General features: G+C 42.6%; 1 protein-coding gene across 2 annotated transcripts in view; it reads right to left on the bottom strand.

Moving 5' to 3' along the window:
- Positions 1–26,543, bottom strand: part of FAM110B (family with sequence similarity 110 member B) — a 142,214-nt gene that overhangs the window by 101,210 nt on the left and 14,461 nt on the right. The window contains exons 1-3 of one of the 2 annotated variants that reach the window (XM_027561022.1): positions 24,872–24,978; positions 22,248–22,389; positions 8,412–8,507 (exon numbers count right to left, since the gene is read on the bottom strand). In XM_027561022.1, coding sequence (XP_027416823.1) covers positions 8,412–8,507; positions 22,248–22,254 — 103 coding nt within the window. In that variant the 5' untranslated portion in view covers positions 22,255–22,389; positions 24,872–24,978. Of the gene's footprint in view, positions 1–8,411; positions 8,508–22,247; positions 22,390–24,871; positions 24,979–26,543 lie in introns of those variants that run through there. The other variant, XM_027561023.1, reaches the window with a different exon arrangement.

Below are 26,543 nucleotides of genomic sequence, written 5' to 3'. Positions count from 1 at the left end.
ACAACATGAAGTCATATGTGGGTCTGAAAAGCAAATTCCTGTGCACGTCAGGGCTCTGATGATGACATGGGGCATCCCTCACCGGCCACCTGAGCTGACGTTGAGTAGTTGCCTCTCCTTGTGGGAAGGGGAATACCCAGTGGACAAACAAGTCCAGTGTACACCATCAGCCATCGACAAGACTTCAAATCTTAGAAGAGAATCAGTGTCAAAAAGCCCTGGCATCTCTTCCAGGTGAGGGGCCTCCTGCTTTCATTCATGCTCTTTAAATATCAACCAATCCCCACTGTGTTCCGCTCCCACCTTGGAAAATCATCTCACTCATTTCAGTGCAAACAGTGTCCCTGCCTAGTGCCCTGAGGGAGCCAGGCTTTTTCCACCGTGTGAAGTGGAACAGCCAGAAATCAGAAAAGAGCTGACGTGTTAACGAGCAGGTGCTTTTTATCTACTTCAAATTCCCAACAAGGGTCCAGGGAGAGTTGATAACTGATTTGGATGTAGATTACAGCTCTGAGATAATGGAAAACAACATCCACAGGAAAGCAGGTCTTCCTCAGAACCTCCATCTAGTGCAGGAGAAAGGTGTGGTTCTGCCTAGAGAACTGCACACAGGCCTTGCGCACACAGTCCAGCTGTTCCAAAGTCGTCCAGAGCACCCACATCTTAGACTGCCCTCCAGAGTCTGTGTGATCATCACCCAACTAGTACCACTCTCTTAAGAAATGATATGGGGAGGGCTTCCCTGGTGGTCCAGTGCTTAAGAATCCGCCTGCCAATGCAGGGGACACAGATTCGATCCCTGGTCCGGGAAGATACCACATGATGCTGGGCAACTAAGCCCATGCACCACAACTGCTGAGCCTGTGCTCTACAGCCCGGGAGCTGCAACCACCGAAGCCCTCACACCCTGGAGCCTGTGCTCTGCAACAAGAAAAACTGCCGCAGTGAGAAGCACACACACCACAACAAAGAGAAACCCTTCAGTTCAGTTCAGTCGCTCAGTCGTGTCCGACTCTTTGCGACCCCATGAATCACAGCACGCCAGGCCTCCCTGTCCATCTCCAACTCCCGGAGTTCACCCAGACTCACGTCTGGCTCACTGCAAATAGAGAAAGCCTGTGCATGGCAATGGAGACCCAGCACAGCCAAAAATAAATAAATAAATTCAAAACATGAAATGATATAGGGAGATTACACTGGGCAAAACTTAAGTCTGTATATCAAAAAGTCCAGGTAAACCAAAGTCTGAAGAAGCCAGGAGCGAACAGGTATGCTGTATAAGACAATCTGTGTAAAAGGCAGCCAAACCCCAAAAGGGTCACAGGGCATCATCTCTGAGTGACATCAACATCTCACCCACAATTCCCATCACTGTTTCATTGAGATAGAAAAGCAGGGGAAAGCACCCAAACCCTGTTTTTCAACAGCTTAATACAAATGCATATGTTCTATTTTTAAATCAACGAACATCTATGATTCTCAAATGTCTTCATCATAAATGTAATTAGTGTAATATTCTGGATCAAGCAGAGTACAGTACCTGAAAAGTAGGAATAACATTATTTTCAGTCTAATAGCATTACCTGTTCTTACTCACTGCCTGATTATGAGTCCAATCAGAAATGATGTCCTCATAGCTGATTCACTTTGCTGTACAGCAGAAACTGATACAACACTGTAAAGCAGTTATACTCCAATAAAAATTAACTTAAGAATGACTGTATTTACATAAACATTTCTTATACATTGGTAATAAACTTTCAATATTTATCTAAAACTAAAAAAAAAAAACCCACGATGTCTTATGGAAACAGAGAAATCGGAAGCACTCTCTCTTTAAGATAAATGTGAGGAAACAAAGGATTGGAGACTTTTCATAGCTTATCTGAGGCCAAATCCTGCCAAAGACTCAAGCTGACCTCTGCTTATTCCACACAAGACGGAACCAGGTACCAGGAAATAAGTTTAATCTTTAGTGATGTTCCCTGGCTTACTGCAGAAGCTAGCTGTCAACCATGTGGTCAAGTCACAAAAGGATTGCGGAGTCCTGCAACTGAAACTGAGAGGGGGCTGGTGTATACACCGGTTTAGGGATGTCCTCATTTACCGGACGGGTCATTTCAGCCAGTGTTGTCCTGCCAAAACCCTGACGCCACACGTTTGTGACAGCCGGTGACCACTACGATGAGTGAATTTCACCCCCAGGGTAATGCCCTCAGCTCCCCTTCCTGGCGCTAATGGCACACCTGCTGGGACTTCCTCGGATCGTGCCCCCCCGAGACCCCAAACAGGCAGAAGCAACAGAACAATGACAAGTCACTATGCGGGAAGAGGAGGCACCAAATCCTGAAAGAACACTTGCAAACATGTGGTTGAAATGTCACCATCAATGAAGCGATAGGGAACACTGAAATCCTTAATCATGACAGGATGTTTTGCGTATGGGGGAAAGGATAAAAAAGGAGAAGAGTGGGAAACAGTGCCACGTTTCAGATTAAAAGGGTAGTCCTATTTTTTTACTAAAATGATCATTTTCACTTAATATTTTTTTAATGTGCTTACATTATACTGTACCCTAGAAAAAAGATTTTCCCTTTTCTAAACCCTTCTTTAAAAACAAAACAAAACAAAAAGCATGTGCATTTGTCACTAAAGGGTTTCCCTGGTGGCTCAGCTGGTAAAGGATCCACCTGCAATGCAGGAGACCCGGGTTCAATCTCTGGGTTGGGAAGATCCCCTGGAGAAGGGAACAGCTACCTACTCCAGTATTCTGGCCTCCATGGAGTGTATAGTTCATGGGTTCTCAAACAGTCAGACATGACTGAGCGACTTTCACTTTTTTGTCACTAAAATTTATTTTACTAATAAACCCTATGCCAACAAAGTTGCTGAAACAAGGATGATGGAGAAAGGAAAAGTTGTAAGTGGACATTTATAGCCTCATTAAAACAGAGCTTACCAAATGCTGGTCTTGATCTGGGGGAGACCCTCGAGGACCCACAGCCCAGGAACACCTGGTCTGGTCTGTTAAGTGTGTGCACATGAGTCACTCTTTAAGAGTGTTATTTTGGATACTGGTAAAATGAAATGCTCAGGGGAAAACAAACTGCTTTTGCTTGCGAGACAGTCAATAAATCACCTCAGAACACAGATGAATTTGCTTTGGGGACGGTAATTTGTGCACTTCTCAAGAGCAGGGGGCCTGCCTTCCCACATGGTAGCATGGATGCCAGGACATATGTGTTAAGTGAACTGTTAAAGAGCAAATGCAACCACGTGGCCACTTAGGACACTCCTGGGTACCAGTTCTGCCCCCAGAGCCCCAGGTGAAGCACAGCTGTCCTTTCCTGGGGAGTGTACCAAAGGCTGACCATGTTCAATATGATTTTTTAAAAGTCTTCATTGAATTTCTTACAATATTGTTTCTATTTTATGTTTTGGTCTTTTTGGATCTTAGCTTCCCTGATCAGGGATGGAACCTGCCTCAGCTGCATTAGAAGGTGAAGTCTTAATCACCGAACCGCTGGAGAAGTCTTGCAGTATGATTTAATACACTAATTATTAGTACTTTCTGTAAATATTTTAATTACATGAAGAATACCTATATTCTTATAATAATAGAAAAGGATATCTTTGCTGAATTCTTATAAATATATTAAATGAAAGTAACTGTCAAAAGGTCTCAATTTTCTCCTCTGTAAAATAAGGAATTGAACTTGCACCATCTCCATCTTAAACATTTCAGGATTTCATACGGAAAGTACAGCACAGTTCTGAGAAAAGAGCACAGACATCGATGATGTCCTAGGGTTGATGGGGAGTGCTGGTGGCACCGGATCCGGGGGGAGCAATGCTGAGATTCACTGCAGCATTATTTACAATAGCCAGGACATGCAAGCAGCTTAGATGGCCATCGACAGATGAATGGATGACGAAGCTGTGGTACATATACCCAATAGAAAATTATTCAGCCATAAAAAAGAATGAATTTGAGTCCGTTGAACTGAGGTGGATAAACCCAGAAGCCTGTTACACAAAGTGAAGTAGGTCAGAGAGAGAAAAACAAATATCATATATTAATGTATATATTTGAAATCTAGAAAAATGGTGCTCTTGAACCTATCTGCAGGGAGGATATAGACGCAGACATAGGAAACGGACTTGTGGACTCAGGTGGGGAAGGAGAGGGTAGGATGAACTCAGAGAGTAGCACTTAAACATATGTATTATCACATGTAAAACAGATAGCAAGTGGGAAGCTGCTGTAGAGCACAGGGAGCTCAGCTCAAAGCTCTGAGATGAGCTAGAGGACTGGGATGGGAGGGGTGGGAGAGAGGTCCAAGAGGGAGGGGATATATGTATACTTAAGGCTGATTCGTGTTGCTGTACAGCAGAAACTAACACAACATTGTACCTCAATCATCCTCCAATTAAAGATAAATTTAAGGAAAAAAAATTAAGTGAGAAAAGGCTAGGACACATTTATACGCCGTCAGCAATTACTCATGAGAGAAGAATGACATGCTTTTTCAATAGGTGCAATTATCCTCCTACAAGGACCTTTTGAAGACTAAGAAACACAAATTGGGTGACTTACTAGGTCAGAACAATCTAGAATTCACTGGGTCCCCTACAGCCTGCATCACTGCTTGCGTCAAGTTCTGGTGATGCTTATCTGCTCAGACAGAGGCCAAAGAAGGAAGAGGTTCTCTGAAATGACATGCAAACTGCAGGGTGGACACAGGGGACATAACCAAAGATAACAAGGCTTGGTGGCCCTGAACACCAGACGGTAAGAAAGAGAAAAAAGAAACGTCTGCTTTCCAACTCTAATTAACTCAGAAAACAAGTCAGAAAACACAGCCCAGACAGTACTCCTTGAAAAAGAGATGCTAGTAAAAAAATTTAGAAGACTATAAACAGCACTCCTCCTTAAGATGGAACTTCATCTTTATGACTGAAGTGTGCACCTTGAATTTGAAACATTTTCAGTCCATAAAAGACCCAAATTTTCCTTTGGAGAAGGAAAGCCAAATTACACATTTGTGTACAAAACCCGGAAAAAGTGCTAAGTATTGTGTTTTGTTTGTTTTTTACAAAGTAGCATATGTACCAATTAGAATCATTTACTGCAGATAACAGGCTTTGCAGAAGGTTAATCAGAGCCTAGGATTAGAGACCAAACTGGAAATATTTTTTAACATACTTGTACCTTCATGCCACGAATACATAGGAGGTCTATCAATTAACTTAAGGATCTCAAAAAAATCCTCAAATCCCAAAACCTACCATCGGCTGTTTTTCTCCTTTAACTAAACAATAAAACAAGGTTAAAAAATAAAAGTAAAAGTATGTGCTCAGTCTTGTCTGACTCTTTGCTACTCCACAGACTGTGTGGCCCACCAAGCTCCTCTGTCCATGGGACTTCCCAGGCAAGAATACTGGAGTGAGCGTCGTCATTTCCTTCTCTAGGAGATCTTTCCGACCCAGAGATTGAACCCAAGTCTCTTGCAGCTCCTGTATTGGCAGGCGGATTCTTTAACACTGAACTACCTGGGAAACCCAAGGGAAAATATGGTTGCATATTAATCAGAGAAATCCAGTCTAGGAAAATCTAAGTGAATATTACAGAATCTTAAAGAGACAGGTCACTCAGTACAAGTTCTTAGGTAGTGAAGGGTTTGAAGAACTGAGTATCATTAAATATTGAAACATATTCCTGCTTAAATGGTTTGCTTTGCTCTTAGGTGGTACTCAGGTCAGATCAATGCCAAAAGCAAATAAGGAAGGAAACTCAATGAGAGTTGAAACCAAAGGTCACCTCTGCAGGGGATGAACCTCTCTGTTTGGAGCAACAACTCAACTTCTCTGTGGTTTACAGAAACTTTCCAAAGGCACTGCTACAAATTTTGAGAAGCAGCTGTATTATTTTCACTTGTTTAATCTCAGGACCACTCATGTGCAACCATGTAACCAAGTCGAATTTTTTAAGTTATGCAAATTAAAAAAAAAGCCAGCATAATTGTTGATTGGTCTCTCAGTCATGTCCGACTCTTTGCAACCCCATGGACTGTAGCCCACCTGGCCCCTCTGTCCATGTGATTCTCCAGGCAAGAATACTGGAATGAGTTGCCATTTCCTTCTCCAGGAGATCTTCCTGACCCAGGGATCAAATCTGCATCTCCTGCTCAGCAGGCAGATTCTTTACCACTGAGCCACCTGAGAGGCCCCATTTTATGGGCACCACCTCATTTAATGCTTACAGTAACCACGAGAAATAGGTATTGTCACCTCTGTTCTGCAGAAGACAATAGAACAGAAGCTCTACCATGGATTATACACCTCCTGTGCACCCACAGGCTACACAGCAACTTATCCTTCGATGCTCACAAGGAGCCTATGATGTGGACACTGCCTGTATCCTGACGTGACAGGTGAAGAAACTGAGGCACAGAAAGTGAACAGCTTTCCAACATCATGCACACTGCACGTGGCTGAGTCCAGATGCTGACCCAGAGCCCACTCTCACCAAAGCCACCAGCCCCAGGAAGTTCTGGCTCTGTCCACCTATGAGAAGAGCTCCAACAGCAGATGAGAGGGGACCACAGCTGGGCTGCCCAGAGCTGGAGCCCCCCCACCCATAAGCCAACTCATAAATCTAACTGGGGACCATCTCAAGTTTCCTAGAAGAACTCACAGTCAGGAAAATATGCCTTGCCTCAAAGCTGGCACTGCTCCACGGCCCCCGGAGCATCTGACCAGCATACACGGCATCCCACGGGATACAGGCAGTGCCCACATCCCAAGATAAAGAGCCCGGGTAGGGACGATGCCCGATGTCCACCCAACACTCATCCATCGCTTAGTTCCTACAGTCAACCATGTGCTGGACCACAACAGGCTTTCTTGGTTACTGAACTGAACAGGCCAAGGACCCCCTCAGCTGCTGACAATGCATGGAGACAGACAGACACCCGGGAGAACGGTGGACCAAAGGCTGTGGAATGTGGCCAGTTGCTTTCGAATATTCAGTTGAGGCAGGTATCAGGTGGGGATGGGGTAGAGTCAGAGGGTATTTGAGAAGGTGACCAAGGCTGAAGAAGGAGGCAGGAGCTGGGTGTCTCAGAAGCGAGATGAGGCTCCTGCTCTCCAGGAGGGAGGCAGAAAGTCAGGTGAGGGCAGTCTCACGAGGAGGGAGACTGCTGGCTCCTTAAGGACAGACAGAGGCGCCAAGCAGAGATGCAACAGTGTCTCCAGAGCCAGGCTGGCGGGGGTGTACCACGAAGGAGGATTTCAGCCAAGGGAGGAGCTCACCGTTCCCACCCAGCATCCGGGACAAGGATGTGCAGGCTTGCAGCACCTGAGTCCCAGTTCTCCCCAGAATCTTGGCGTGACTAATGTATTATCAAGGCAAGAGGCGGTGGGTAAACTTCAGTTTGGCTACTAAATGAGGGCAGAAGCCACCAAAATGAACAGGCACAAGGGAGCACCCATGGTCCCCAGCTCACAAAACCCACCATCTGCATTAGCAAGGGCCACACGCAAGGAAGAAACAAGGCGTGACGACCAGCAGAAATTAGGAAACCACCTTTTCCCATAGAATCCTACCCTGTTGGATTAGGGCTCTTATTACAGACTAAGCACGTTTACTAACAACATGAGTCTGTGCAGAGAAGAAAACGATTAAAGCATGTGCACCCAAATTTAGCTAGTGTTAACTCCAGGCTTTGGGAGAGACCAGTCACATTCTATGTTATGGATCGGGGTCATTTAGATTTTTCGCATGTTACATGTTCTGTTAGTGATTGGAGAAAATATAGCAGGTCTCACAGCAAGTGAGAGTGTTCACAAATTCATCTGTCGGGTGGCAGTCCCCTGACGCTACTTTCTGCATCTCCACGAGGGGCTAAGCCTCGAAGAGCCCCAGAATTTGCAGAAAAAGCAGCAGCAAGCAAACACCCGGGGAACCTCAAAGAGAGCCAGGGAAGTGCACATGTTTCAGGGCCCAGGTGGCTGGCGAGGGAGTGCTCTGGGCACAGCCAGAAGCAAGACTGCCTCTCATTCAGACCTGCCAGCACAGAGCTGGGGGGAGGTCCTTTTCAGAGGCTGTCCCTCCCACTCCTGCCAGTGACCCCACAGGACAGACTCCACACACTCGTTTGTTGAGTGAATATGTGTGAAGAAGGGAGAGGAAGGAGAAGGGAAGGAGGAGACAGAGAGAGAAGATGACAAGGAGGGCTTGGGTGGTGGTGGGCAGGGGAGGGGGTGGTGTGGGGGGAGGGACAGGAGGAAGACGGTGGGAAAACAGGGAAGGACACCCAAACTCCGCTCGACAAATAAGGCGCTGCCATTACTTTGTGATCATCAGATGTACACATGAATTTAATACCACAGTTTTTAACATGTATTACCTTTTACTTCCTTTCCAGGCTGTAGAGTCTTGTTAGCTTCCAATTCAAGAGTCAAAAAGAACAGGAGAGGTGCCCTGGATATCCAGTTGGAGACAGCTAAAATAAAAGAGCAGAGATGATTATGATTATTCTGGAGAAGAAAAGTGATGAGTTTTTCAAGTATCATTCAAGAGAAACTGATTTTCACTGTGTAACAGAGAGTGTGTATTTACTAATCTACCTGGGGAAAACCTGGGTCCAAAGCCTCTTTTTTATAGAGCTGCTCGATTTGGGAAAAAGACAAAAGTCAACTATAAGGCGGGCTTTGCTTGTGCCCTTAAAGGAAAACAACTTAAAGAGCCTGTGGGCTGCCACTAGCCTGGAGATCCCTGTGAGCCTCCCTCTGCCTCATTCCAAGCCCAGCATCCCCAGCAGGACACAGCATCCTTGTAATTCACAAAACCGAGCAGGAAATGATGTCGCCTCCTCACAAGAAACTGTATAACTGGGGAGAAGAGAGATATGTTGTTTGTACTGCAGAAACTCTGTTAATGTTTGCAACGGAATAAAATATTACAAGTCAGCATTTTTTCTTATCTTGTCCTCCAAACGCAGTTCCTACCAGAGCTCACAAACATGTGCCTCATTGTTCTGGGTTTTCTTTATTCTCCTGATGCAAGGTCAGCTCTTGGAGGCGACACTATCCCAGTTTTTGAGTATTTCATTTTTAGGAAGGAAATAATTAACACTGACTGGGCACGTACTCAGGTCCAGAAACAATGTGACTCCACTTTACAAATGTGGAAAGAAACGTGCAAAGAAACTTTTTGGAGGAAAGTCGTGTTCTTAGGTCTGTTGTTTAGTCACTGAGTCTTGTCTGACTCTTTCACAACCCCATGGACTATAGCCCGCCAGGCTCCTCTGTCGATGGGATTTCCCAGGCAAGAATACATGGAGTGGGTTGCCATTTCTGTAAATGTTCTTACTCTATTTGGAGACACTTGGATGAATCATGAAAGTGGTTGTTATGAGGACAGCTAGCAGCTCAAGAAAATGTGATGGAAAACTTAACCATCTTTTCCTCTAGCATCTGCTTTCGTCTGGTGCCGTCAGCCCAGATAATGACATCTTTACTTGACAGTGGGAGCCAGCCAACAGGGAAGGAAGATGCTCTGTCATAGACACCTTTTTTTATTGAGATTTATTCCATGTTTTGCACGGCTACAGGAGTAATCAACAGTATGATTTTTTAAGGAGGCACTTGGGACTTCAACAGATGATGCCTGAGAACCACTTCATTAAGGTGGACGCCAGTTCCCCCACCATTATTAGTTCCTTTCTGGAGCAATATGTAGTGAACAGTGTGCCAGGAGTTCATGAGTAAGGCTGCAAATCTTGACCTAGATTTTGAATAGCTTCAGAAAAAGTAAAAAGCAAGCCTGAAAATGTCTATTTCAATAACTAACACTGATAATTCCCACTCTCACATTCAAAACTTTCAAAATAATCTACTTTTTCTTTGTCTCACTACTCAACAAGAACATAAAGTCAGAATTAGCACTAAATTAAAACAGAAACATAAACCCCAAGTTCTACGGGCTCTTTTTGATTGCTTACTACCTGCAGTTTAAGATTTTATTTGCTTGCTGAAATATAAGGGACACCAAAAATTTAAATGAATAAAATCACAAACATTTATGAGGACATTAGAGAAATTTTAATCCAAAACACCTTTGGGCCCAATTTGAATTGACTGTGACCCATAATAACAAAGTAAAAAGTTTTGCATTTTACTATTTCGAAAACAGGCTTTTGTTTTGTTCTAATATTGTATCAAAAATTCCTTTTCATCTTTACTATTATTTTTACCTTTTCCTTCTCTTACTTTGGAAGAGAGAAAGTAATAGAGAATAACAAAGAGAAAGCAATAAAGACAGAAAAGCCATGCAATTATGACTGGAATGAGGAATAACACCACAGATGAAGAACTTCAAGACTGGAATTATTTTCAAAGTTGTCATGTGACCTCAAAACCATCGTAACAAAAATAATTCACAGCACAAGTCTTTCAACTGACTCATTTCAGAGCAGAGGAAAGCCCAGAGTGGCCAAGTGACCTCTCCAAAGTCACACAGCAAAGCTGGTCCTAGATCTCAGATCTGCTAGGTGCCAATCCAGTGCTCTATCAGATCATAAATTTCAAAAGCAACCCCCCATGAGCTCACAATTTCATCAGCTTTTCTACTCATTCATTATCTTACACAGCATGGACACCTCTTGATGAATCAACTCAAGTGTATATTAATACAAGTGTTAGTTGCTCAGTCGTGTACGACTCTTTGAGACCCCGTGGACTGTAGCCTGCCAAGCCCCTCTGTTCATAGGATTTCCCAGGCAAGAATACTGGAGTGGGTTGCCATTTCCTTTTTCTGGGGATCTTCCCAATCCAGGGATAGAAACCTCTGTCTCCTGCATTAACAGGCAGATTCCTTACTGTCTGAGCCACCAGGGAATCCCATATTAATACAAAACACGGCTCACAATGATCAAGAACATATTCTGCCTTTGGTCCACAGACACAGCTAGAATAAACCACTAAAGGCCATGAAATACTCTTAGGTTGCCTAACCTAGAAACATCGACTCTAAAAACAGAATTACTGGACTTCCTTGGTGGTCCAGAGGTTAAGAATCCATCTGGCAATACAGGGGACTCAGACACAGGTTTGATCTGTGGTCCAGGAAGACCCCACATGCCGCAAGGAAACTAAGCCTGCGGGCCACAACTTGAGAGTAGCCTCCGCTCACCCCAACTAGAGAAACCCCATACGCAGCAACAGAGACTGAGCACAGTCAAAAGTAATTACATTAATTTAATTATTTTACAAAATAAAAATAGAATTACCCTGTCTTGTTCATAGGCCCCTTGGACTTCAAGGAGATCAAATCAGTCCATTCTTAAGGAAATCAACCCTGACTATTCATCAGAAGGACTGATGTTGAAGCTGAAGCTCCAATACTTTGGCCACCTGATGTGAAGAGCTGACTCACTGGAAAAGATCCAGATGCTGGGAAAGATTGAGGGCAGGAGGAGAAAGAGAGAACAGAGGATGAGATGCTTGGATGATACGCTCTGGGAGATAGTGGAGGACAGGGCAGCCTGGTATGCTGCAGTCCATGGGGTCAAGCGATCAAACAACAACAACTCATAGCCAAATCACAATCACAGTTTTGCTACAATACTTTTTTCCAAGTAGATTTTATAGCTAGCCATCAGGCAAAATCTCGGTATTCTAAAGCTTACACAAGCAGTTTTTAAAGTGAGGATTTCAAACTAATTTACAACTACATCCATCAGTTTAGAAGATTTGGCAAAACTAATACAATTATGTAAAGTTTAAAAATAAAATAAAATTAAAAAAAAAAAAAAGAAGATCTCTTGTTCTCTAAAACTGGAGTCATTCAAGAGTACTTAAACCTACCCCAGTCAGCAGCTTATCATCACTAACAGTCACTTGTTGACTCCCCAGTAATTTACACTGAACAGCGGTGGGTGCAGGGGAACCAGAAAGCAGGAGAGGATGTTGTGCCCACTGCAGAGTGCCCACTGGAATCACTAGGGTGCCCTCACAGTGGTAGGGGAGTCAAGGTTTGCCTGTGATGGATGGATATGTGTGCATGTGTGTTTAGAGGCATAATTAGTACCTTCACAAGTGGTTTCCCCAGAGATTATGAGTTGACAGAGTCAGTAAAAAGTACATGTAGCAAAGCAAGGCAAGGTAAATTACAACAAGCCAAGAGATGACAGGCAGTTCCTGCTATACATGCCCCGCAAAAAAAGAAAAAAAAATGGTGTAGGAAATAAAATGTCCATTAAAGATATTCCTTTCCTGAAAATATGTCAGCAATAAAATACTTTCTTTATAATTCTCCACATTACCTCATTAATGGTATTAAAACTCAGAGAAAGACAACAACATAAAAAAAAAGAGAGAGAGAGAGGACTTTCCTGGTGGTCCAGTGGTAAGAACCCACCTTCCAGTGCAGGGGGCACGGGTTCGATTCCTGGTCAGGAACTAAGATCCCATATGCCTCTGAGCAATTAAGCCTGTGAGCCACCACTAGTGAAGCCCTCACGCTCTAGAGCCCATGATCCTTCAACAAGAGAAGGCTCTGCAGTGAGAGGCCCACAGCTCCTCTCCACAACCAAAAAAAGCACAGATGTAGCAACGAAGATCCAGCACAACCAAAAAAATAGACAGGATCGGAACACAAATTTTCAACAAAGAAAACCAATGCCAAGGGAGCACAAGAGCTCTGCTACATAATTAGTCAGTAGGAAATGCAAACTAAAACCTCAATGAGATGCCGCTGTATAGTCATGAGAATGGCTAAAGTTACAAGCATAAAAACATCAAGTGTTTTGCATGGATACGGAACAACTGGGAGTTTCATACAATGTGTTTGTATGGGGATGGGGGTGTTAGTCGCTCAGTCGTATTTGACTCTTTTGTGACACTATGGACTGTAGCCCACCAGGCTCCTCTGTCCACAGGGATTCTCCAGGCAAGAATACTGGAGGGGGTTGCCATTCCCTTCTCCAGAGATCTTCCCAACCCAGGGATTGAACCTGCATCTCTTTGCATCCCAGGCAGATTCTCTACTATCTGAGCCACCAGGGAAGCCCTAAGTCAGGGCAAATGTTCCATCACCCTGGAGCTACAGAATATAAAGGTGGTGACTCCCTAAGTAATCCAGGCAGTCGAAGCTGGACTACAGCACTGGAACCAAAATATTTACCTGATGGAGACTCTTGAGTATTCTTCCATCAGCTGAGTTCAATCCTGCTTTCACACCTTAACTAACCATGTGACCTTGAGTGAGTAAACCTCTCAGAGGCCAGATTTCCTGGTCTGGAGATGGAGATAACTACAGCCAGGACCTCACAGGTCATCTTGAAGATTAAATGCCAACAGATCGCAAAGGAAGTAGCTAAAGACGCGTTCACTCACTGCATGGGGCCTCATAGCTGAACCACCTCCTTCTGCCCACTTTTAATCAACAAATGGAAACAGTCCCTACTTTGGAGTTAGATGTTTCAGTAAAAACATGTGAAGATGCCAGGCACACAAGAGTGACTCGATTATGAATCACTGATTTCTAAACATTCTGGAAAATTAACTTGTATTTCCCAAAAGGCAGGATCATACAGCTAGAGACATCTTCTTGAGATTCAAACTAAAAAGACCATAATCACCTCACTGTCAGGCTCCTCACATGCTGTGAACTCACCTTAAAAAGAGGGCTTTCATGTGTTCCAACAATTAATTTCTTTGGACTGAGTTGAAATAGATCTATTTCTCTAGACTTGACAAAAAAAGAAGCATATGAAAAGTTTCAATAAATTCACTCAGATGTGTTCTGTTCACTGATTCTCTACATATAGTAACACTTAGCAAACCCATAAATATCCAAGATAGAATTTTCTGAAGAATGTCACAATGGAAAACCTGTAAAATGTTTCCTCTAATGTCAATGTCACAAAAATATTTTTAAAGATACATGCACCTAGTTTCAAATAATATATTAAAACAAATGTTGCCCATCTCAACTGTTCATTCTTAACACTCTTCAAAATGGTACTCTGACACACAGCTTATTATACAAATACATTTTTTAAACCTAGCACAGTTATTAATTGCTTGCAATCCAATTATATACATTGTCATTTTCCAGGGTTTTAATGATTCTGAGTCAGTAGCTGGAAATGACTTCCCTGGTGACTCAGATGGAAAGTGCAATGTGGGAGACCCAGCTTTTATCCCTGGGTTGCGAAGCTCTCCTGGAGAAGGAAATGGGTACCCATTCCAGTATTCTTGCCTGGAGAATTCCATGAACAGAGGACCCCGGCAGGCACAGTCTTTGGGGACACAAAGAGTTGGACACAACTGAGCGACTAACACACACAGCTGGAAATAATAGCTCATTTAGAAGAGATTAATAAAATAACAAAACAAATGGAGTTTATAGTGGTTCCCTGACTAAGCACCAGCCGAGATGGGTGGGACGGTTATTTAGACGCATGAACGTGAATATAAACCAGAATGATCTTGACATATTCTGTGGGGCTAATATGCTAATCTGGAAAGAAGGAACAGAGGAGCTTCTTTCCTTCAAAAATTTTAAACTTGTACAACACCAGAGACTTCCCAAATCCAAAATAAACTAAGAGAGATTTTCTTTTTGGTCAACACGGTTCTTCCAAAGTCACTGTATTTACAATCTCACTTGATTTACAAAAATAAACTCAAATTGGATTAAAGACCTAAATAAAAGATCGGAAACCATAAAACTCCTGGAAGACAACGAAAGCAAAACACTCTTTGACATGACTTGTAACAATATTTTCTTGTATCTGTCTCCTCCGGCAAAGGAAATAAAAGCAAAAATAAACAATTGGGGCCTAATTAAATTTAAAAGCTTTTGCACAGCAAAGGAAACCATCGACAAAACAAAAAGACAACTTCCTGAATGGGAGATAATATTTGCAAATGATACATCTGATAAGGAGTTAATATCTAAAATACATAAGGAGTTCACACAAAATATCAGTATCAAAATAACAAACAACACAATTAAACAGTGGGCAGAGGATGTGAATGAATAAGTGTTTTTCCAAAGAAGACACACAGATGGCCAACAGGCACATGTAAAGGTGCTCACCATCACTAATCATCAGAGAGAAACAAAGCAAAACCACAATAAGCTATTAGCCCACACCTGTCAGAATGACTGTCGTCAAACAGACTGTAAATAACAAAAGTTGCTGAGGATGTAGAGAAAAAGAAAGACTTGAACACTGCTGGTGGGAATTTAAACTGGTTCAGTCACTGTGGAAAGCAGTGTGAAGGTTCCTCAAAACACTGAAAAAAACACAAATTACTCTGTACTTCTTCATCCAGCCAGAACCTATTGTAGAAAACATGTATTTTGTAGTTACTCAAATTTTTATGTGCAAAATCTCTTGCTAACCTACATTGTGAAAAATATTTCTATCAAGAAAAAAAACAGGGATAAGGAACCCATTAAAACCTAAGATAGAAAGCATTTATCTTTTCTGGAGGCTGATATTTAAATTTTCTTTCATTTTTTCTACTATGGTAAAATACACAATACATAAAACTTGCCGTCTTAACTGTCTTTAAGTGTACAGTTCAGTGGTATTAAACACATCGCAATGCTGTACACATCACCACCATCCATCTCCAGAACACCTTTTATCTTGTAGAACTGCAGCCCAGACCCATTAAACAATAACTCCCCATTCCCCCTTCCCCAGCCTCTGGCAACCACCATTCTAATTTCTGTCTCCATGATTTGCCTGGGTATTTCATATGAGTGGAATCATACTGTACATCTTTTTGTGATGGGCTTATTCCAATTAGCATAATGTCCTCGAGGTTCATCCATGTTGTAGCATATGTCAGAGTTTCTTCCCTTTTTAAGACTAAATAGTACTGCATTGTGTACCAACCACATTCTGAGTAGTCATTCATCGTTTGATGGACACGAATTGCCTCCGCATTTTAGCAGTTGTGAATACTGCTGCTGTGAACACGGGTGTATTGAAACAAAAATCTCTTCTAGACTTTGCTTTGGATTCTTTTGCGTATATACTCAGAAGTGGAATTACTGGGTCATATGATGATTCTACTTCTATAAATTTTAATTTTTAAATGACTATCTATTAAATAAGTCACTATGTTCCTTGAAAACCAAAAATAGAAATTATGTAATACTATTTAAATAATCCTAGTATATCATGCCAAAAAATTATGTCAACAAATTTCTGTTTTCTGCTTTGATTATAAACTGGCAGACTTCCATCCTCCTGGGCATCTATAAATACCAAGTAACAGATACTGTTGATGAGATTTAAATCTCTTTTTTTTTCCTTAAAAAATTAGTCTACATGATAAAAAAAAAATTAGTCTACACGATATAGTCAATGTTGGACTACAGGAGCTCCAAGAATCACAAGTTGTTTGAAAGGCAGACACTCCTTATGTTCATTGAGAATGTGGGTTCAGTTTTCCCACATTATTATTATTATTTTTTTTTATCCTTAGGAAAACAGACCTGTTTCACAACCCTGAGGTTTGGGCTCTCCGGTCTAGGTGAGCAATATAACTGGAGTCTCCTTCAAGGACTTTCCAGAGCAGGTGGCAATGATTTCAGGCCAAAGGATCTCTACTTTCAGCTTCCTCTTAAAAAAAAAAGCTATTCTTCTCATTAATAAGCATGTGGAGAACAGTGCCAAGAACACTGGTATTTTCTGCTCTTCTACAACAATTCAGCATGATGTTAATAAAATGTAATATAATTTACTGGGCACTTTTTTGTTAACACTTAAACACAAGCTTTATTGAGGCATCATGTTTTATAATTTTACACTTTTTTAATTGTGGGAAAATATGCACAACACAGAATTTACAATTGCAACTGTTTTTAAAGATATGGTTCAGTGACATTAGGTACCTTCACACTGTTGTGTGACCATCACCACCAAACATTTCCAGACTGCTTCATCTCAAAAAACTGAAATTCTGTACCCATTAAGTATTAAAGTCCATTCCCCTCTCTCCTTGTGTGTGCGCTTAGTCGTGTCTGACTCTTTGCAACCCCATGGACAGTATAGCCCGCCAGGCTCCTCTGTCCATGGGATTCTCCAGGCAAGAATACGAGACTGAGTTGTCATTTCCTTCTCCAGGAGATCTTCCTGACCCAGGGATGGAACCTGGTCTCCTGCAGTGCAGAAGGGTTCTTTACCATCTGAGCCAGCAGGATAGTCCCTCTCTCCCCTGCCCCTAACAACCACTACTCAAGGACTCTGACTCCTCTAAGTACTTCCTGTAAGCAGGAGGATGCAGTAGAGCTCCTTTTCTGACTGGCTTACTCCACTCAGCACTATGTCCTCTGGGTTCATTCAGGGGGTAGCAGGTGTCTACTGGGCACTTCTTACTTTTCACGTCACAGGAAAATGGCCTTCAGGATGGAAATGTACAGCCAGGTGCTTCTCACTCAGCAAGGCCACAAAAATGGAGGGGCTGAATATACATTGGGCTTCCTAGTGACTCAATGGTAAAAAATACATCTGCTGATGCAGAAGATGTGGGTTTGATCCCTGGGTCAGGAAGATTCCATGGAGGAGGAAATGGCAACCCACTCCAGTATTCTTGCCTGGGAAATCCCATGGAGAGAGGAGCCTGGCAGGCAACAGATCACGGGTTCACAGGAGTCTGACATGACTTAGTGACTAATAAACAACAAAAAAATATACATCACTGTGTTTACAACAAAAAGAGCCTGACCGCACTGGCCACCTCCAGAAAAACGAGCATCACCAGCCCTGCAGAAAGCTGCTCTCAGTCCCTCTCTCCCTGGTACACCCCTGAAACTGTCAATGCTGGCCCCCTAGCACATGAGCAAGGGGAGCTCTGAGCCAGGCTAGTGGCATGTCTCTAAAATAAGTCAGGGTGCAGTTTCGTAGAGGACTTAACTTTTTTTTTTTGAGGACTTTTTATATTCAATGTCTCCTGTAGGCTATTAATATCTTTAGACCTTTGGGAAATTAATGTCAGTATAAAGGACTGGCAGGGAAAGATTGACACTATGAGTAAACATCAAATTAATGGCTCTATTACATTTAAGGCAGTTCTGCTCTCTTAATGGTAATACTAAATTGCATGGTAAGAAATATAGCTTGCTCCATAAAACAGAGCATTTACTGTATGATCTTTTGTAGCATTTTTTTGGCTGTTTGGCTCTTTTATGTAAGCCTTACTTTTCAGCTAAATTGCATGTTTCACAAACAGTCTTTGAATTCTTTTATGTCTATCATGTTCTACTCTGAAATCAATGTCCACAATAAAGTAGATGTTAGATAAAATATTACTGGTTGAGCAAGAAGTGATTGATAAAACAATCTAACACATAAAAAATAAATTGATTCATCATCAAAGAAGTGTTTGAATCAGGTAGTATTTATAGCTTGGTGGTTAAAGGTGTCTGTTTTATAGTCAAACCATCAAGATTTGGATCTCAGTTCTGCTTGGGGTTGTTCTGAATTAAATGGCAATACATTTAACACCAGTGATTTGGAACCTGAAAGATGGTAAATAATAAAACACCTTTCAGCCATTAGTACTAGGAATGCCATTGCAATGGACTGAATGTCTTCCCTCAAAATTAATATGTTGAAATCCTGAACCCCAATGTGATGATATTGGGAGGTGGTTAAGTCACGAGGATGGGGCCCTCAGGAACAGGATTAGTGCCCTTATAAAAGAGACCCTAGAGAGCTTCCTTGCACCTTCTGCTAAGCAAGAACTCAGAAACAAGAAGTGTTGTCATGAACCAGAAGCTAGCACTCATGGTACATGGAATCTGCCTACACCTTGACCTTGGACTTCATAGTCCTCAGATCTATGATAAATAGATCTATTCTATTTCTTACTGTCTGAGGAGCCCCTCAAAGCAACCACAAAGCTATGAATGCACTTTATCTCTGAGTCTTTAACTCTTACTGTTCTCTGACCTACATTTGATTAGTCAGTTTCATAAAGGAAAAGGAGTTTGTCTCAGGGCAAGTTTGAGAGAACAATGCTTCATTTTACTTTTTATTCACTTTCAGATATCTTGTTCTGTTGGCAGGTATCAGTAACCAGCGGTGGCTCATTTGAATAGCACAGGTATCACAAATTTCAGTCTTGGGAAAAGGAAAAATTAGAAGAATGTCACTCATACACTCAACTGGGCACTGATCATCTGCCAGTGCTTTCCAGTCAATCCAGGGCCAGAGGGCAAGGGAACTCACTGATTGACTTCTCAGTTTCAGGCATTTACTTTAAGAATGCATATATATGGGTTCCCCTGGTAGCTCAGTGGTAAAGAATCCACCTGCCAATGCAGAAGACACAGGAGATGTGAGTTTGATCCCTGGGTTGGGAAGATCCCTGGAAGAAGGAAATGACAACCCACTCCAGTATTTTTGCCCGGAAAATTCAATGGACAGAAGAGCCTGGCAGGCTACAGTCCACAGGGCCACAAAAGTTGGACATGACTGAGCATACAAACACATACACACACACACACACACACTATTGATACTATGTATAAAATAGATAACTAATGAGAACCTGCTATAAGGACAGAGAACTCTACTAAATGCTCTATAGTGATCTAAATAAGAAGGAAATCCAAGGAAGAGGGGATATATGTATTGCGTGGCTGAGTCACTTTGCTGTACAACAGAAACTAACACAACATTGAAAAGCAACTATACTCCAATAAAAATTAATATTAAAAAAAGGAGGAGACTGCACTCTCCAAGAAGTGAAACAAACAAAATATTATACTTCAATCTACTATTTTATTCATGACTCCTGGAATACAATTTTTCAAATTACAAAATATATAAAGAAATAAGAAACTGTGATCCATAATTAAGAATGAACAGTTAAGAAAAAGAGAATCTCTACTCCATTAATGAAATGAGTAGTTGGGGACTTTAACTATAATAAATATATATATATATAAATATATATAAAATATACATATGTTAGAGAATTTATAGGAAAATAAATATATAATGGGAGAAGAGATTGGTTATTTTAGGACAGAATAGAAACTCTAAAATAGAACTAAATAAAAATCTAGGGCTAAAAATACAACATTTGAAATAAATTTACTGAGTGGGTTTGTTAATTGGACACTGCAAAAGAACAGGTCAGTAACCTTACATTCTCCAAATTAAACAGAGAAAAAGGACAGGAGAAAAAGAACTAAGTATCAATGATTTGAGAATTCATATCATTTACTGAGATAACAAGTACAGTAATTAGGGAAGAGAAAAGAGAACAATAGGATTAAAATATTTCAAGAACTATGAATAAAATGTACTAAATTTGCAAAAGTCATCCCACCAACCCAAGCAGCTCAATAAATCCCAAACAGGTAAATACCAGGAAAACTAGACCCATCTATAGGATAGTCTAACTGCTAAAAATAAAACACAGAAACAACTTTTAAAAAGCAAGGAGGAAAAAAAAAGACACACAGCAGAACAAAAATAATGACGCTCAACTTCTCATCAGGGCCCAGGGAAAGAGTGGAACAGCAGAGGGCTTGCCAGCTGGTCCAATGGTTAGGCCTCCACCTTCCAATGCAAGGTTGTGGGTTTGACCCCTGGCAATGGCACCCCACTCCAGTACTCTTACCTGAAAAATCCTATGGACAGAGGAGCCTGGTAGGCTGCAGTCCATGGGGTCGCTAAGAGTTGGACACGACTGAGCGACTTCACTTTCACTTTTCACTTTCATGCATTGGAGAAGGAAATGGCAACCCACTCCAGTGTTCTTGCCTGGAGAATCCCAGGGACGGTGGAGCCTGGTGGGCTGCCGTCTATGGGGTCGCACAGAGTCAGACACGACTGAAGTGACTTAGCAGCAGCAGCAGGGAAATAAGGTCCCACATGCCTCATGGCCAAAAAAACAAAAGATAAAACAGAAGCAGTATTGTAACAAATTCAATAAAGACTTCAAAAATTGTTCACATTAAAAAAAATCTTTAAAAAACAAGGAATGGAATAGCATAGCTGAAGTGCTAAGAGGAAAAATAATGCTGCCAATCTAGAATCCTATATCTGGCAGAAGTATCCCTCAAAAATGGAGGCAAATGAATGAAGTTTCCAGTTAAATAAAAGCTGAACACTCTGTTCCTAGCAGACCCACACTGCACTAAATGACAGAGAAAGTCCTTGAGGTTGAAGGGAAATAGTACCAAATGGAAAAACTGAAAAATACAGGAAGGGATGAAGAGCACAGAAAAGATAAATGTGGGGATAAATGTTTTTAAAGGTATCTTAAAAAAAATTTTTTTTTTAAAGTTACAAGTGTAACTCAGACTTTAGCTCCATTTTGAGAGATCTGAATGTCCACTTCTTACTCCACCCTGATCTCCATCGGAAGAAAGAGCTTGCACTCCCAAGTGAAACAAAATATTATTTAAAAAGGTATCTGGCTGTAAAGCAATGTATAATAATATGCATGCGTGCCTGTGTGCTAAGTCGCTTCAGTCACATCTGACTCTTTGCGACCCTATGGACTGTAGCATGCCAGGTTCCTCTGTCCACAGGACTCTCCAGGCAAGAATACCGGAGTGGGTTGCCAAGCCCTCCTCCAGGGGATCTTGCCCAACCAGGGATGGAACGTGTGTCTTTTATATCTCCTGAACTGACAGGTGGGTTCTTTACCAGTGAGCCACCTGGGAAGCCCACATAATAATACATGTAGAAGTAAAATATATAACAAGCCTACAAAAGATGGGAAGAAGGTAGAGGACTCAGTCCCTCGACCTGGTCCTGCCCACCTGGCTAGAAGTTCTGTCCAAATCTCTCCCTGACCAGCTCCCCATGGCCAGCCCATCCCTTCGCCTACCAACACCCACCTTTCCCCAAGAGGAAGGAAGATCGGACTGCACTCAGGTGGGACCCTCTTCAGGAAAGCCTCCTTGAGCATGTCACCTCTCCCTATGCCCTGCACCTGTGTGTCTGCTCATGGCATCCACATCTCCTGGGGGCCCAGAAGCTGGCACCTGGCACATCCTGGCACCAGGAGGCATCTCAGGACAAACTCCCTGGAGTTGGGCAGTGAGCCAGTCTGAGACACTGAAGGATCACCCTTCTGGCGCTTCCCTGGACAAGAAGCTGACCTCTAACCAAAACAAAGAGTATCGGGAAAGGCCCCTGGGGAGGGTGAACTGAGCTCCCCCTAACCCACCAACAGCAGCATCAACCCACCTGCCATCCACCTTGGATGCAGTTCCTCCAGGTGACTGTGGTCCTAGCAACAATTGACTGCAGCCTCCAAGACTCTTGAATTCCCAGAGAAATGCAGCAGTGGGAAACCTTTATCCTTTGGGGCCACTACATTTTGGGGTCACTGGTTATGCAACAGTAGACAAAACAGATTGCATGTCAACTCCCAGTGTTCTTTGTGCCCAGGGCAATCATTTATCTAAAAGTATCTATTTCGTAGATAAAAAGATCATCAAAAAGGCACAGAGAATACCTGTTCTGGTTCTCTCTGGCCCCACTCACCAAAGAGAAGGCGGATAGCTCAGATTCTAAAATTGTTTAAAAGATACCCTAGTTTCTATTTTGTGAGGTATTTAGATTAAATGGGTCAACTATATAATTAAACCGTAAAAATAGAATGAATTGAATGATATAATAAGAAATAGTTCAACTTTCTATGAGTCAAATTTATTTCCAAATGGGACTTATTTTAATTATAGAATACACATTTTACTAGATGTCACTTTAAATCCTTGTAACTTGGAAAAAAAAAAAGTTTCAGCTCACTGAGGGCAATTTTACTTAAGGACCTGAGACTAAATTTAGAAACTACCTTCAGTCTATTTATTTAAATTTAATCAATTTAATAGCATCTAACTGACTTTTGTTGAAATAAGAAAAAGTGTTCCAAGAATGTAAACTTTATGTACCCTAAAACAGTTTTTAAAAACAGCCAAGCTGTCTGAAAGGAGGAACAGCATTAACTCAGCTAAAAAAATTAAAAGCCCCCAAATTTGGCGCTTCCCGGGTGGTGCTAGTGGTAAAGAACCCCCCTGCCAATGCAGGAGACAAAAAAGACGAGGGTTTGATCCCTGGATCAGGAAGATCCCCTGGAGGAAGAAATGGCAACCCACTCTAGTATTCTTGCCTGGAGAATCCCCACGGACAGAGGAGCCTGGCAGGCTACAGTCCATGGGTTTGCAAAGAGTGGGACATGACTGACTGACTTAGCACACAAGACAAGGATGTTATTTCAGAAAAACGTTTTTTAAATCTAAGGCAATAAGTACATTTTCATGGCCCAGAGTCTTGATGTTAATTAACAAAGACATCTTATACTGAATACATTTTAAAATATTTTATGAACTCTGAATATGTTCAAGAACATATTTTCATTATAATCATAAATAAAATATGAAGATCGTAGTTTTGCTTTTGAAGGCCTTAAAACGTTTACTAAATGGCACCCCCAAAAGCAAATCATAACTGAATTGATATTTTAACAATGAAAATGCACACAGACTAAAGACAAATGCAAAATGCTTAGAGAAGAACATACACGTCCACAGCTTATTAAACAGCAGTGTTATATTAAAAGTTATCCACTTTGTTTCAGATTCATGGCGAGAAAGTTAGAGCCTGTGACACACAGGTCATCTCCCCTGCCCCAGGGAGAGCTTTTATAACCCTTTCTGTCTTCGCAGCATTTTCCCTACAAGACACCCAACCTCAATCACCAACCCTCCAGGACCCCACAAAGTTGTGTGGTACCTACTACTACTAAGTCACTTCAGTTGTGTCCGACTCTGTGCAACCCCATAAACGGCAGCCCACCAGGCTCCCCCGTCCCTGGGATTCTCCAGGCAAAAACACTGGAGTGGGTTGCCATTTCCTTCTCCAATGTATGAAAGTGAAAAGTGAAAATGAAGTCGCTCAGTCGTGTCTGACTCTTAGTGATACCATGGACTGCAGCCTATCAGGCTCCTCCATCCATGGAATTTTCCAGGCAAGATTACTGGAGTGGGGTGCCATTGCCTTCTCCGTGTGTGGTACCTAGAGAATCTCAAATGAAGCAACTGGCAACCTTTAGATTAAATGCTTCAGGTGGTATGTATCTGTGTATCTGTGTGTCTGTGAGCATGCTCAGTCGCTCAGCCATATGTAACTCTTTGCAACCCCACGGACTATGTAGTCCACCAGGCTCCTCTGTTCATGGGATTTCCCGGCCAAGAATACTGGAGTGGGTTGCCATGCCCTCCTCCAGGGGAGCTTCCCAACCCAGGGATCAAACCCAAATCTCCAGTGTCTCTTGCATTGGCAGGCAGATTCTTTACCACTGAGCCACCTGGGAAGGCCCTCAGGTATTATATCATTTGATTTTTTCAAAAATGCTACTGTTAAAGGAATTTGGAATCTAAAATACACACGTTAACTGAATCCAGAAATCGTATGTTTTCCTTTCTTATAACTGAGATGAACACTGGGAAGCCATCATTTGGCTTTGAAAACTGTACAATTGACTGACTATTAACTGAATGGACTGAGGTCTTCATTTCGATTTGCCCAAGCAGGATTTCCTATTTATATATATATACTTCTACTTGTATTTTTTGTAAATCATGGTTTTCAAAAGTTAACAGATTTTGACATTATTTAGTACACTGAACTTAATCGTGATGAAATTATATTAGCCAAAATAGAATACCCAAACCTTTGAATAGTCACTTGTGATTATCACAGGTTCTCGATTAAGAACTGCTAAGGAAACACTCAATGCAAAATAATTTAATTCACTAAAGATATCACGGTAGTATTAAAATTTTTTTCAATGATATTTGTTTACTCACAAAAGAAAAAAAGAGGACTTTGCCCAGATCAGTGGTTTAATAACAGCAGGGACTGTGTTAAAAATGCAAATTCTCAGGGACTTCTCTGGTGGTCCAGTGGCTAAGACTCCATGCTCCCAATGCAGAGGGCCTGAGTTCAATCCCCAGTCAGGGCCCTAGATCCCACATGTTGCAACTAAGACCCTGTGCAGACAAAATAAATAAAAATTAATAGTTTTTTTTTTTAATGCAAATTCTCAGGCATTCCAAAACTCAGTGAATCAGAAACTCTGGGAAGAGACCAGCAACTATTTAACCCTTCAGGCGACTGATGAGCTAGAGTCTGAGAATCATGGCCCAGACACAGGGCTCCTAAAGCCACCTCTGCATCACTGTCACCCCGGAGACCACATGGGCAGCCCCCCACCCAGTTTCCACTCGGATGCTCCAGAATCCCAGGTGTGTAACGGGTTCCACGGTGCGGACCACTGGAGCAGGTGACCCGAAGGGCCTTTCAAGGAAGAACTGTGACACCAAGTTCACCCTGAGAGCTCCCATTCTGCTTGACTCTCTGCCAAGCCAGACAGAAGACAAAAGTGTCGCCCTGCAGCCAGGAGGCCAGGATCTCAATTCACAGATACGCCCGTCCCCAAGAGACACAGGGCCTGGCCTCCTTTCCAGCTGGTAACAAACACTCCAGGATTGAAGGCCAGCCACTTCGCTCCACTCCTTCTCCATTCACAGGCATTTATCAGTTTATTTTGGTGTTAAAGAGAGGTATGACCTTGTTTTCCAACAACGATGCGCTGCTGAGACGGGGCCCTGAATAGATTCTGTTAAATCTACCGTGGAGCTGGAGCTGACTCTGAGCTTCTGAGCAGGAGGCAACGGACCCAAGATGAGAAGTAAAAAAAAAAGAAAAGAAAAGATGGAACTGGAAACGGCAACCACAAAGGCAGGTTATGGGTGAGGTGGACAGAAGTCAGGGTTGGAACACTCTGGGCTCAGCGTGGGGGACAGAGCATTGAGTGTCCACAACCCCTTCTGGACCTCTGCTTGCCTGACCCACCAACAGCTCCTCGAGGCTTGGGGGGGGGCGGGGGGGCAGAGGGACACCCCAGAGGGATACCCCAGGACATCTTGGGAGAAGCCATGGGCAGAGATCTCCAGCTGGGAAGACAAAGATGGGGAGGCTGACTCCATCCTGCCCCCGGGTTGTGTGGGAGTGGTGAACAGCATGACCCCAAGAAAGGGGAGGCCAGGCCAGGAGGGCAGTGGGGGCCTCTCTGACTGCTCAGAGTTGAGGCAGCCACCCTGGCTCCCTGAGTACAGGCACCAGACCAGCTCTTCCCCTTGCCAACACCTCAAAGAGGCCATCTCAGCTCCTGACGACCACATTACACGGGACCGTAGTAACACCACCCTGCAGGCTGTTCTGAGAAAGAAATGAGGTAACCCCAGGGGACCCTGAGCAGCTCTCCACAGGCACAGGAGCCCAGAGGCCTGCCTGCCGGGTAGCGTGACCACCCAAATATGCCCAGAGAGCACCTTGTTCATGGCCCAGAAATCTAATCAAACCCCTCTTTGAGATATTCTACCCAAGAGATAACTAAATTGTAAAAATCGGCCTCATCCCCCTTTACATAGGACTCAACAAGTCTTGTAATTTTGAACAGAAAAAAAAGTAACCTCT

The sequence above is a fragment of the Bos indicus x Bos taurus genome, chromosome 14 (assembly GCF_003369695.1).
Source record: "Bos indicus x Bos taurus breed Angus x Brahman F1 hybrid chromosome 14, Bos_hybrid_MaternalHap_v2.0, whole genome shotgun sequence".
Lineage (NCBI taxonomy): Eukaryota > Metazoa > Chordata > Mammalia > Artiodactyla > Bovidae > Bos > Bos indicus x Bos taurus.
This window is presented reverse-complemented; position numbering and strand designations above follow the sequence as displayed.